The following is a 13,075-nucleotide window of genomic DNA, read 5'->3' as shown; positions in this document are numbered from 1 at the left end:
TGAAATGTTTCCTCCCTTATGGACACTGGTCAACAGGTTTTGTGTTTGGTCTTCATGAATGAAACCAACTCTATTCTGGATTTATATGACGATCTGATCTAATTTATACTTTATACTTTGTTGTTGCCTAACAATTGATACCAGAACATACAATGATTGTTTACCTTTACCTTTGTTGATGCATAAAATAACCTCATGCGCCTCAATAAAACTACTGCCTTTCTGCAATGGGATCACACCTAACATCTCCTATCAGTTTCTGTGCCTCATCTTCTTGCCTTGCAAGCAGAGAAATTCCTATATCAACACCTTAAAGCCCAGTAAACTTCAATCTGAACACAACCGAGGACAGGGTGTCACCCCCAAAAGTGCACAACCTGGAAAGCAACATTGTAATGAAATTGAGAGCAGAGCAGACGGCCCTGTTTTGTAAGAAACAGTTTCTAAAGCAGTGATTGGAAGGCAATAAGAGAAGATCCATCACTCATTAAACAATTCTTCACTTGCACTTGGCCAACTCACTTCACTTGCGCCACACTGCACCAAGACCTGGGACATGTAGATGACGTTTCCAAGGGACTTGATGTCTTCGCCCTCCCAGCCCTGGATCTGCTCGGAAAGGATCTGCAACTCGAGCTGCTTCCTCTTCCGCAGTTCCTGGCTCTGGCTCTGGTAACAAACACAACCACGATGGTTAAAATCAGGACATATCCGAGTTTCTCAAACAACATTCTCAGCAGCACAAACTGTAAAGCAATCTTTCACATGTCCTGTCCCGATGAAGGGTCTTGGCTCGAATTCCTCTCCATAGATGCTGCCTGACCTGCTGAGTTTCTCCAACAGTTTGTGTGTTTTGCTCCGGATTTCCAGTTTCTCATGTGTGCATTTACTGGTTTCTATATTATAAATTTTATTGAAATAGCACTGCGAAAGCAGTAAAATGCAAGATGTATCACAAAAGCAACAATGACAACCAGAGACTGGAATGGAGTTATGTGAAGAGATAGAATCTTGGATCACTACAGCACAGAAACAGGCCCTTCAGCCCACCTAGTCCATGCCGAGCCATTAATTTGCCTAATCCTATCAACCTCCAAACCCCTCCTATTCATATACTTCTCCAAATTTCTCTTAAATGTTCAAATTGAACCAGAATCCACCTCTTCCACTAGCACACTAGCAGCTTGCTCTACACACTCACCACTCTGAGTGAAGAACTCCCACTCACATTCCCCTTAAGCATTTCACTTTTCACCCCTAATTCTACCTCACCCAATCTTACTGGAAAAAGCCTGCTTGGATTTACCCTAACTATACCCCTCATTCTTTTACATACCTATTTCAAATCGCCCCTCATTCTCTCATACTTTACGGATAAAAGTCCTAACCTATTTAACCTTCTGGTACTTCCAGTAAGATGGTGGCACTCTCGGACACTGTGGCTTCTCTGGGATAACCAAAGGTGTTATTGCTCTTTTTGGGTGTATTTTTTATGATCACAAGACCCCATCAGCGAGTTCTTCGTTGGCGGAGAAAGTGAAGGAGCTGGACTTCTCCTGATCATAAGACATGGGAGCAGAATTAGGCCATTTGGCCCATAGAGTCGACTCAGCCGTTCAATCATAGCTGATACTTTTTTTCCCCTCCTCAGCCCCACTGCCCTGCCCTCTCTCCATTGTCTTTGATGCCATGTCCAATCAAGAACCTATCAATCTCTGCCTTAAATACACGCAACAACACAGCATCCACAGTTGCTGGTGGTAATAAATTCCACAAATTCACCACCCTCTGGCTAAAGAAATTTCTCTGCATCTCTGTTTTAAATAGACGCCCCTCTATCCTGAGGCTATGCCCTCTTGCCCTAGACTCCCCCACCATGGGAAACATCCTTTCCACATCTACTCTGTCTCGGCCTTTCAACATTCGAAACGTTTCAATGATATTCCCCCCTAGTCATTCTAAATTCCAGTGAGTACAGGCCCAGAGCTATCAAACGTTCCTCGTATGATAACCCTTTCATTCCCGGAATCATCCTTGTGAACCTCTACTGAACCCTCTCCAATGCCAGCACATCTTTTCTAAGATGTGGGGCCCAAAACTGTTCACAATACTCAAGGTGAGGCCTCACCAGTGCCTTATAAAGCCTCAGCATCACATCCCTCCTCTTGTATTGTAGACCACTTGAAATGAATCCAAACATGGCATTTGCCTTCCTCACCACCAACTCAACCTGCAAGTTAACCTTCAGGGTGTTCTGCACAAGGACTCCCAAGCCCCTTTGCATCTCAGATTTTTGGATTTTCTCCCCATTTAGAAAACAGTCCACACATTTATTTTTACTACCAAAGCGCATGACCGTGCATTTTCCTACATTGTGTTTCATTTGCAACTCCTTTGTCCATTCTTCTAATCTAAGTTCTTCTGCAGTCTACCTGCTTCCTTAACACTACCTGTCCCTCCAACAGTCTTCATATCATCTGCAAACTTAGCAACAAAGCCATCTATTCCATCATCTAAATCATCAATGTACAGCATAAAAAATAAGCAGTCCCAGCACCAACCCTTGTGGAGCACCACTAGTCACAGGCAGCCAAACAGAAAAGGATCCTTTTGTACCCACTCGCTGCCTCCTCCAATCAGCCAATGCTCTAACCATGCCAGTAACTTTCCTGTAATACCATGGGCTCTTAACTTGGTAAGCAGCCTCATGTGTGGCACCTTGTCAAAGGCCTTCTGAAAGTCCAAGTATACAACATCCACTGCACCCCCTTTATCTATCCTACTTGTAATCTCCTCATAGAATTCCAACAGTTTCAACAGGCAAGATTTTCCCTTAAGGAAACTATGCTGACTTTGTCCTGTCTTGTTCTGCATCCTCATCCTTAACAACTGACTCCAACATCTTCCCACCAATGAGGTCAGGATAACTGATCTAAAATTTCTTTTCTGCTGCCTTCTTCTTTTCTTAAAGAGTGGAGTGAATTTGTAATTTTCAGCCCTCTGGCACCATGACAATGATTTTTGAAAGATCTTCACAGATGCCTCCATAGTCTCTACTGCTACCTCTTTCAGAACCCTAAGACTCAGTTCATCTGGTCCAGGCTACTAATGTGCCCTTAGGTCTTTCAGCTTTTTGAGCACCTTCTCCCTTGAAATAGTAACTGCACTCACTTCTCTTCCCTCACACCCTTCAAAATCTGGCGCACTGCTTGTGAAGGCTGATGCAAAACACTCATTTTTTTCATCTGACTTGGTGCAGATCGTGTTGCTGCTTGCGTCAGAAGAGTCAGTGCGCAAGGTGATATGCAGTCTAACAGCAAGTGCTCAACATTAGTTGCTTTGCTTGTGTTGGTAAGACCTTGTTGGACATTGTTAATGTGGAATATTGGAAGTTCGATTCACTGATTTAATAGTGGACAGTGGAGGAGCTGCTCTGCCTCGATCCTTGCGAGAACTCGGCCTCAAGCGCAGTGTTGACTGCTCAGGAAAGAGGTGTCAACATGAGTAGTGGAGTCCTTGAAAGTTCATGTCACAATACTACATCAAGTCCAATTTTTCTAGCAACCCAGGATTTATTCCCTGTGGTCCAGGTGATTTATATACTGGAAATGTAGCCAGCATTTGCAGACTCTCCCTACACAGCAAGGGTTCCCAACCTGTGGTCCACAGACCCCTTGCTTAATAGTATTGGTCCATGACATAACAAAGATTGGGAACCCCTGCTCTGGAGTAACACGTATACAGAGTTATTGCTACACCTGCCTTTGCTGAAAGGCCAGCAGCAGCTCTTCTTCAGTGAGCAGTGATGACAAGTACTCATTTAAGTACCTCTGCCTCCATAAGCAATTTCCGTTTAAGTCTGAGATCCGCACCACCTTGCCTCCTACAGCTCTTTTCTTGTTCACAAGCCTCGAGAATAGTTTTGAATTCCTTTTTATGTTTGCAACTGGCCTTTTCTTGTGCTTTCTGATTTCATTTCTCACTTCCCCTCTGCACTTACTGTAATCAGTCTGGTTTCTCACTTGTGTTTACAATCAGGCATTGGTATTTGCACTTTCTATCTTACTCCACTTTGCCAGAAGCAAGGGGAAACCTTTCATACAATGACAGAGCAGGTGTTCCTAAACACTAGGCCTCTGGCAGAGATGTACAACACCTGCCCCATCCTGAGTAAATCACAATCACACAAAACCACATAGATAATTCCCTGCTATGAAGTGCTCTGCATGAATGTACCACTGGAGGAACATTGCAGACAAGCAATGTAATAGAAAAGAACTGATGGCAAACCTTCACACATATTGCTAAGTTCCCAAAGTGCTGTTAATAGTTTTCACTCCATCAGTAAAGCAGCCAGCACAGTCAAAGTGCACACCCAACCCAGATGGTCTTTTCTCCCATCTCCCTGTCTCAAAAGCCCCCACAGTGTGACCCTCTCTCATTACCGTCCCTCCCTCCCACAATGTGACATTCCTTCAGTACCACCCCCCTCCTACAGTGTGACCCTACCTCAGTGCTGCCACACCATGTGACCCGAACTCAGAAATGTCCCTCCTACAGTGTAACGCTATCTCAGTACCGCCGCCTCCAACAGTGAAATACTCCCTCAGTACTGTCCCTCCAACAGTACCAACCTCCTAACAGACTGGCCCTCCCTCAGTACCACCTCTCCCACAGTGTAACCCTCCCTCAGTACTGTCTCTCCCACAGTGTGACCATCCCTCAGAACTCAGTCATCCCATAGTGTGACCCTCTCTCAGTACCACCACTCTCACAGTGTAACTCTCCCTCAGTACTGGCCCTCTCACAGTGACCCTCCCTCAGTACCACCCCTCCCACCGTGTAACCTCCCTCAGTACTGGCTCTCTGACGGTGTGACTCTGCCTCAGTACTGGCCCTCCCATGGTGTAACTCTCCCACAGTACCGCCCCACCCTTAGTACTGGCCCTCCCACAATACCTCCTCTTCCATTGTGACCCTCCCACAGTACTACCGGTCCCAGAGTGCAGTGTTCCCTCATATGGATGACACATGACTAGAGAGGCTCCAGCAGTGGTGGGGAGGGTAGATATAATCACCTTTCCTTAAACTGGCTACCAATGCTTCCAATTCTGAGTTTGTCCTATTCTGTGTAAAAACCAGTGCAATTAATAAGCAGGAATTCCATGGGAATTATTTAGTGATTATTCTTTGTGCATTGCCAGCTAACAGCTAAGATGAAATGCTGACTTACCACCAGACTTTTGAATGATGCCATTGCTTTTAAAATATCGGGATAATCAGGATGTGATTCCTATAAAACAGAAATAAATATATCAACATTGTAACTTAACTCAAAGAACCTTTAGTTTCTTCATTCTATTATACATCCTCGGGACCTGCCTTTAAGTCTGCAAGTCCTGCTGTGGGTTGTCTTCGAAAATGCAATACCTTGCACTTGTCTGAGTTAAATTCTGTCCGTCATTTCTTGGCCCACTTCTCCTGCTCAACTAGATCCTGTTGTAATCTTAAAGACAGCCTTCTGCACTGCAGACCACACCATCAACTTTGCTAAGTCACTAATCGTTCCATCTATTTTCTCAGCTTTTCTTAGAGAGCGGTGAATCTGTGAAATTCTCTACCCAATGAAGCAGTGGAGGCTACCTCAGCAAATATACTTAAGGCAAGGTTGTATAGATTTTTGCATAGTAGAGGAATGAAGGTTATGGGGAAAAGGCTGGCAGGTGGAGATGAGTCCATGGTCAGATCAGCCATGATCTTACTGAATGGCAGAGCAGGCTCGACTGGCCAGATGGCCGACTCTCCCTCCTATTTCTTATGTTCTTATTATCCCCTTTCTAGCAAAGCCATCTACATACTGTTAGAGAAAACTTTCCTGCAACCATTTAACAGATTTCCTCCCATCTGAACGTTCTGCAGATCCTGTCAATATCAATTATGTCTATCTGTTATCTCCCTTCATATCTGTTCATCTAATTTCCACTGACCATTGGGGGACCTCTGGAACAATTCTATCAAAGTGATTACCCTTTGTACTTCAAAGTTTGATGAAGGCGATACGGAAGTGTAGTGGTTAGTGCCAGCGGCCTGGGTTCAGTTCCTGCAGCTATCTATAAGGAGTTCAACATTCTCCCATGATCGCGTGGGTTTCCTACAGGTGCTCTTGTTTCCTTTCACAGTCCAAAGACATACGGGTTAGGGTAAGTTGTGGACATGCTATGTGGGTGCCGGAAGCATGCTGTCACTTGCAAGGTGCCCCCAACACATCCTCTGATTGTGTTGGCCATTGATGCAAACAACAGATTTCAACGCATGTTTTGACATACATGTAACAAATAAAGGCAATCTTTTGATCTTTAAGTTCCACCCACGTAGCCTCAGTACTCTGCTTCAGTCACCACCGATGGAGCACATCCAGTTATCCCCAGCTTTACTAATGAAAATAAAGAAATGACTGACATTTTTAGAAGTACTGTGTCACTGGCTACAGAGAGGGAAATAACGGCTTCCTGATCGCTCAGTAGAGGTGATATTCAAATCAGTGGCACGGGCTCAAGAATAATATGAGTAAAAATAACACATGCTTCTTTTCTTAGGGAAGTAGATAAAAACCCAGTAAATGTTTAATTTTATTCATTCAGGGATCTTAAATGGGAAAGCTACTCCAGTCAGCGGATGAACGTGCTTTTTAAAAAGTGGCCTGAGACTAATTATAGAGGGACAAGGAAGCACAGTGTAGCAGCTGCCTCACAGCTTCAGAAACACAGGTTCAACCTCAACTTCCTGAAAAGTTTGTGTGGGACTTGCACGCTTGCCCTGGCATGGAGGCTTCCCAAGAGCTCTGGCTTCCTTGTACATTGCACAAATAGCTTAACTGGAGAATTTATTTCAACCATGGGGTGACAGGAGCATCAGGGTTGAGTTGATGGGCATGTGAGAGAGATTAGGTTACAGGGAAATGTGGGGAATGGGGCTGTCCACACAGCCAGCAATTCCCCAACACCCTCCTTCCATATCATGAGAGATATTAAAGGTGACTTTCAGCTCACCAGAGAGCAGAGAATTGTAGAAGACAGAGCATAGCTCCCTCCAAACAGTTCAGTCTGTTTTCTCTTTCAAAGCCTGTCGGCCAGCAGTTTGCTTACTGATGAAGGGAGGGTCAGTAGATACCTAATAAAGTAGCTACTAAGTTCAGCACTGATATATAAATTTCCAACTTCTCTTTAACTTCCTCCAATAATAAACAATAACATTCTTCTACGTTGGCACACTAACCCTTGTTAATCAGGACTAGGCCTCCAGATTCCCTTGAACCTCACAGTATATAATCTGATATCATTTGGATAAAATGCAGCTTATTCTCCTTTTCTTTGTTTATTCTGACAACTTTTTTCCCATTTGCTAAACTGAGCAGCAGTGAAGATGTGAGTAAAGGTGGCAGAGCAGCGACCAGAACCAGCCTGACACTTGCCTCTGGTCCCGATGGATTGAAAAGGCAGGGTGTCAGGCCAGAGGCAAGGCTCAGGCTCGTTCTGCTTCCTGCTCCGCTCTTTGCTACACCGAGGCTCAGGCTGTGGGTCTGCGGGCTCCGCAACGTTTACTCCGCTACGCCCTGAACTGAGGCTGAGGTGGTTTACCTGCTTTGGGTTTGAGGATTCACTTTTGTTCTAAATGCTATTTGCTCACTTTTATTGTTTGCATAATTTGTTTTTTTTCTCTCTCTCTGCATGTTGGATGTTTGTCAGTCATGTTTTATCGGCTTTTTTGGGCTTCTTGTTTTGTGGCTGCCTGTAAGAAGACGGATCTCCAGGTTGTATAATGTATTTATACTTTGAAAATAAATGTACTTTGAACTTTTATTTACATCCCTTTTTAGCCTCCTTATTGGGGGTCACAATTTGCTTTCCTATTTATCACTGTGTCCAGTAATTGTACTTTATACAGTCAATTCATGTACATAATTTCTAAGAAACGAAGGCCCCAGCACTGATCTCTGTGGTATACCATTTGTTATATACTACCAACCAGAAAGAGACACATTTCTGCCTACTATTTCCTGGTAGCCAGCTGACCTTCCATCGACACCAACGCTCACCTCCCACACTATGAGCTTTTGTTTTCTGCAATAACCTTTGATGTGGAGCCTTTTCTGATGTGGCTACTGAAAACCCGAGTACAACACGTTGACAGTCTCCCCATCATCCATTGCACAGCTCCAATAAATTGTTTAAACCTGGTTTGGTTTTAAAAAATCACATCGAATTTGCCTGACTACATGCAGAGGCTGTAGAAATTTGAACGTCTTCGATCTCTTTCCATATTTACATTGAAAATAATGCCATTATGATCACCAGATACAAAGTGTTCCCCTACACAAACTTCTGTCATCTGCCCTGTCTCATTCCCTAATAGGAGATCTAGTATCTCACTGTCTCTAGTTGGGACTCCAATGTACTGATTGAGGTAACTTTCCTGAACGCATTTGACAAACTCTTTCCCATCCAGCCCTTTTACAGCATGGGAGCCCTTGTCAATATGTGGAAACTTAAAATCATCTACTATCACAACCTTGTGTTTCTTGCAACAGTCTGCAATCTCTTAGAATCAGAATTAGGTGCAATATCAATGGCATATGTCGTGAAATTCGTTGTTTCGTAGCAGAAGTACATTACATTACAGAAAAATAAAAACTATAATTTATAATTGTGGAGAATGCTGAAGGCATCGAGCTGCAGTACCATGTCTGAAATGGCTGGGGACATAGAAACATAGAAACCCTACAGCACAATACAGGCCCTTTGGCCCACAAAGCTGTGTCGAACATGTCCTTACTTTAGAAATTACCTAGGGTTACCCATAGCCCTCTATTTTTCTAAGCACCATGTACCTATTCAGGAGTCTCTTAAAAGACCCTATCGTATCCGCCTCCACCACCATTGCCGGCAGCCCATTCCACATACCACTCCGCGTAAATAACTTACCCCTGACATCTCCTCTATACTAACTTACAAGCACCTTAAAACTGTGTCCTCTCGTGCTAGCCATTTCAGCCCTGGGAAAAAGCCTCTGACTATCCACACGATCAATGCCTCTCATCATCTTATACACCTCTATCAGGTCACCTCTCGTCCTCCATCGCTCTAAGGAGAAAAGGCCGAGTTCACTCAACCTATTCTCATAAGGCATGCTCCCCAATCCAGGCAATATCCTTGTAAATCTCCTCTGCACCCTTTCTATGGTTTCCACATCCTTCCTGTAGTGAGGCGACCAGAACTGAGCACAGTACTCCAAGTGGGGTCTGTCCAGGGTCCTATATAGCTGCAACATTCCTATTCTGTTTGTGTGAAGCAAAATAGACAGCAGATCCTGATGTCCCCGTGGTACAGCAATCTTGCTCTGTGGTCTTCTGTTTTATTTTCCAGAGACTATACATTCGCCAGTAGGATAGTCAGGAGTGGAAATCTAAAGCCTCAGTGTTTCAATCAAACTTCTAACCGGTGTGACGTCCCCGCTTCTGAATTCTTAAAGGGAAACTGTATTCATGACCTCAGTCTGCCATCTGAGGTCACCAAGACCTTACCAGGAGAACAGGATGAGAATATCTGATGATCCCTATTGCAACTACATGCAGACTTAATACTTAAAAGCGACATCTTGCTTTACAAATCTGCTCCATAAAATCCCGTGACATTTTGAGTAGTCTAAACTATAATCTCAATACTTATTCCTCAGTTCTACCCATAAAGACTCACTAGACGAACTCTCCAGTCTGTCTTGACTGAGCGGTGCTATGACATTTTCCCAGACTAGTAATAAGGTAGCTGATCTTGTAGCGCAATTAGAGATTGGCGAGTATGATGTTGTGGGCATCACTGAGGTTGTGTGAAAGAAGATCATAGTTGAGAGCTTAACATCCAAGGATACACATTGTATTGAAAGCACAGGCAGGTAGCCTGAGGGGGTGGGGTGGCTCTGAATATCAAATCGTTAGAAAAAGGTGACATAGGATCAGAAGACTTAGAATCCTTATGGGTAGGGTTAAGAAGCTGCAAGGGTTAAAAGGCCCTGATGGGACTTCTAGAGTGCCTACGAGATGGCTTTTTAGAGCAGCTCATGGTTGAGCCCACAAGGTGATCAGATGTTCTGGATTGGGTATTATACAATGAACCAGAATTGATCAGTGAGCTTAAGGTAAAAGAACCCTTCGAGGCAAGTGATCATAATACAACTGAATTCACCCTGAAATTTGAAGAGCAGCTGAACTCAGAAGTATCAGTATTACTGTGGAGTAAAGGGAGTTACAGAAGCATGAGAGAGGAGTTGGTCAGAATTGACTGGAAAACCACACTGGCAGGGATGATGGCAGAGCAGCAATGGCTGGAATTTCTGGAAGCAATTCAGAAGGCACAGGATATACACATCCCAAAGAGAAAGAATTATTCTAAAGGGAAGATGACACAACCAAAGCTAACAAGAGAAATCAAAGGCAACATAAAAGCCAAAGAGAGGGCATAGAATACAGCAAAAATTAGTGTGGTTAGAAGACTGGGAAGCTTTTAAAAATCAGCAGAAGAAAACTAAAATAGTCATTAAGGTAAAGATGGAATATGAAAGCAAGCTAGTCAATAATATGTGTGGAGGTGGAGCAAAGTTAAGATGGTGCTAAACGGCGACTCCTTTGCTTGCATCTTCGAAAACAGCTCTACTTCCATCTTTAATATCTTTATTTTTCTATTTCAGGGTTCTTTTGAAGACCCTGACCTGGAGTTACACACTGACTTTGGTTCTTTGTGGGAATGCAACCCATTCTCAGGGTTTCAGGACTGGCTGCTGTTCGGCACGCCAAGGGTTTGGCCTGAGATTCCAGCTCAGTTTTGGAAGCCTAAGATCTCGGGGCTCTGGAGACAGGCGGATCGAGGGTCGGTGTCACAGGAGGAGACCCGTGTGTCGTCGGGGGAGCCGGAAAATCTACTGCTGTGGGCCCAAAGACCCGAGATCTTTGCAATCTTTGGGAATGGAGCGCGGAAAAAGCGACATAATAGACTTTTAACATCGTAAACCAGCAAGTCCTTTGTTATGTCTCCCTGCTTGCTGGGAAAAACGGAGACACCTCCCACTCCCTTATTAGGGAGAGAGAGAGTCTGTAGTATGTCGAATGCCGGGTGAAACATGAAGTCTTTGGGGTAACTGCAAGTCTATGTCTTTGCTGTTGCTTTGCTCACTCTTGAGTGCTCGGTGGTGGGTGCTGATGCTTTTATTTTCGCTGGTGGGGGGAGGGGGAATGTTGCTTGTTGCCGCTTACGCGCAGGAAAGAGGGGAGCTGGCGGGGGTGGGACTTTGGGGCTCTTATTTTTAACTGTCATTCATTCTTTAGGGCACTCCTCTGTTTTCGTGGATGTTTGCGAAGAAAAAGTATTTCAGGATGTATATTGTCTATATTTCTCTGACATTAAAGTGGACCTTTGAACCTTTGAACATTAAAGATGATACCAAAAGTTTCCTTCAGATGCATTAAGAATAAAAGCCAGAGCGAATATTGGACCACTGGAAAACAATGCTGGAGAGACAGTAATAATGGTGGACGAACTGAACAAGTATTTTGCATCAGTCTTTACTATGGAAGACATTAGCAATATAGTGGAAGCTCCAAGTGTCAGAGATTATGAAGTATGTGAGGTTACCATAGGGAGAAGGCTCTTGGAAAACTGAAAGATCTGAAAGTAGATCGTTCGCTTGGATCAGATGGCGTACACCCCAGGGTTCTGAAGAGGTGGCTGAAGAAATCATTGAGGAATTAGTAATGATCTTTCAAGAATCACTAGATTTTGGAAAGGTTTCAGAAGACTGGAAAACTACAAATGTCACTTCACTCTTCAAGAAGGGAGAGAGGCAGAAAAAATGAAACTATAGGCCAGTTAGTCTGACTTCAATGGTTGGGAAGATGTTGGAGTCGATAATTAGGGATGAGGTCTCACAGTACGTGGAGGCACGTGATAAAATGGGGAAAATTTTGCCGGAGAAATCTGTTAGAATTCTTTGAAGAAATAACAAGCATGTTAGACAGAGGAAAATCTGTTGATGTCGCATACCTGGATTTTCAACAAGGCCTTTGACAAGGTGCCATACATAGGGCAGCTTAACAAGCTATGAACCATGGCATTACAGGAAAGATTCTAGCATGGATAAAGCAGGAGGCAAACAGTGGGAATAAAGGGAGCTTTTTCTGTCTGGCTGCTGGTGACTAGTGGTGTTCCATAGGGGTCCATGTGGGGACCGATCCGTTTTACACTATTTGCAATGATTTGGATGATAGAATTGATGGCTTTGCAGAATATATGAAAATTGGTAGAGGGGCACGTAATTTTAAGGAAGTAGGGGGGCTACAGAAGGACTTAGACAAATTAGGAGAATTAGAAAGAAATTGCAGATGGAATACGATGTCAGGAAGCATATGGTCATGCACCTTGGTAGAAGAAACGAAAGTTTTGACTACTTTATTTATATTTTATCTAAACGGAGATAAAATATAAACATCTGAGGTGCAAAGGGACTAGGGAATCCTCATGCAGAATTCCTTAAAGGTTAATTTGCAGGTTGAGTCTGTGGTAAGAAAGACAAATGCAACGTTAGACCATAAGATCTAGGAGTAGAAATAGGCCACGTGGCCCACTGCATCTGCTCTGTCATTTCATCATGGCTGATCCAATTTCGCTCTCAGCCCCAACACCTGCCCTCTCCCTGTCTCCCTTCATGTCTCATGTCCCGACCATGAATGGTAATGAATGTTAGCATTAATTCCATGAGAACTAGAATATAAAAGCAAGGACATAATATTGAGACTTTATAAAGCACTGGTGAGACCTCACTTGGAGTACTGTGAGCAGTTTTGAGCCTCTTATCTTCGAAAGGATGTGTTGAAACTGGATAGCATTCAAATGAGATTCACAGAAGTAATTCAGTGGTTTTTCATATGAAGTGTATTTGATGGCTCTGGGCACGTATTTACTAGAATTCGGAAGAATAAGGGGTGACCTCATTGAAACATTGAATGGTGAATAGAGTGGAGGTAGAGAAG

At 43.7% G+C, this 13,075-nt stretch overlaps 1 protein-coding gene across 4 annotated transcripts in view; it reads right to left on the bottom strand.

The window, feature by feature from the left end:
* The window catches only part of arhgef6 (Rac/Cdc42 guanine nucleotide exchange factor (GEF) 6), a 223,775-nt gene that overhangs the window by 37,856 nt on the left and 172,844 nt on the right, over positions 1-13,075 (bottom strand). For all 4 annotated transcript variants that reach the window (XM_063061177.1, XM_063061179.1, XM_063061178.1 and 1 more), the window contains 2 exons: positions 5,234-5,293; positions 523-669 (listed from right to left, as the gene is read on the bottom strand). In XM_063061177.1, coding sequence (XP_062917247.1) covers positions 523-669; positions 5,234-5,293 — 207 coding nt within the window. The remainder of the gene's footprint in view (positions 1-522; positions 670-5,233; positions 5,294-13,075) is intronic.

This window comes from Mobula hypostoma, chromosome 10 (genome assembly GCF_963921235.1).
Source record: "Mobula hypostoma chromosome 10, sMobHyp1.1, whole genome shotgun sequence".
In the NCBI taxonomy this organism is placed as follows: Eukaryota; Metazoa; Chordata; class Chondrichthyes; order Myliobatiformes; family Myliobatidae; genus Mobula; species Mobula hypostoma.
The sequence above is the reverse complement of the archived record's forward strand: the minus strand, read 5'-3'. Positions and strand labels throughout refer to the sequence as shown.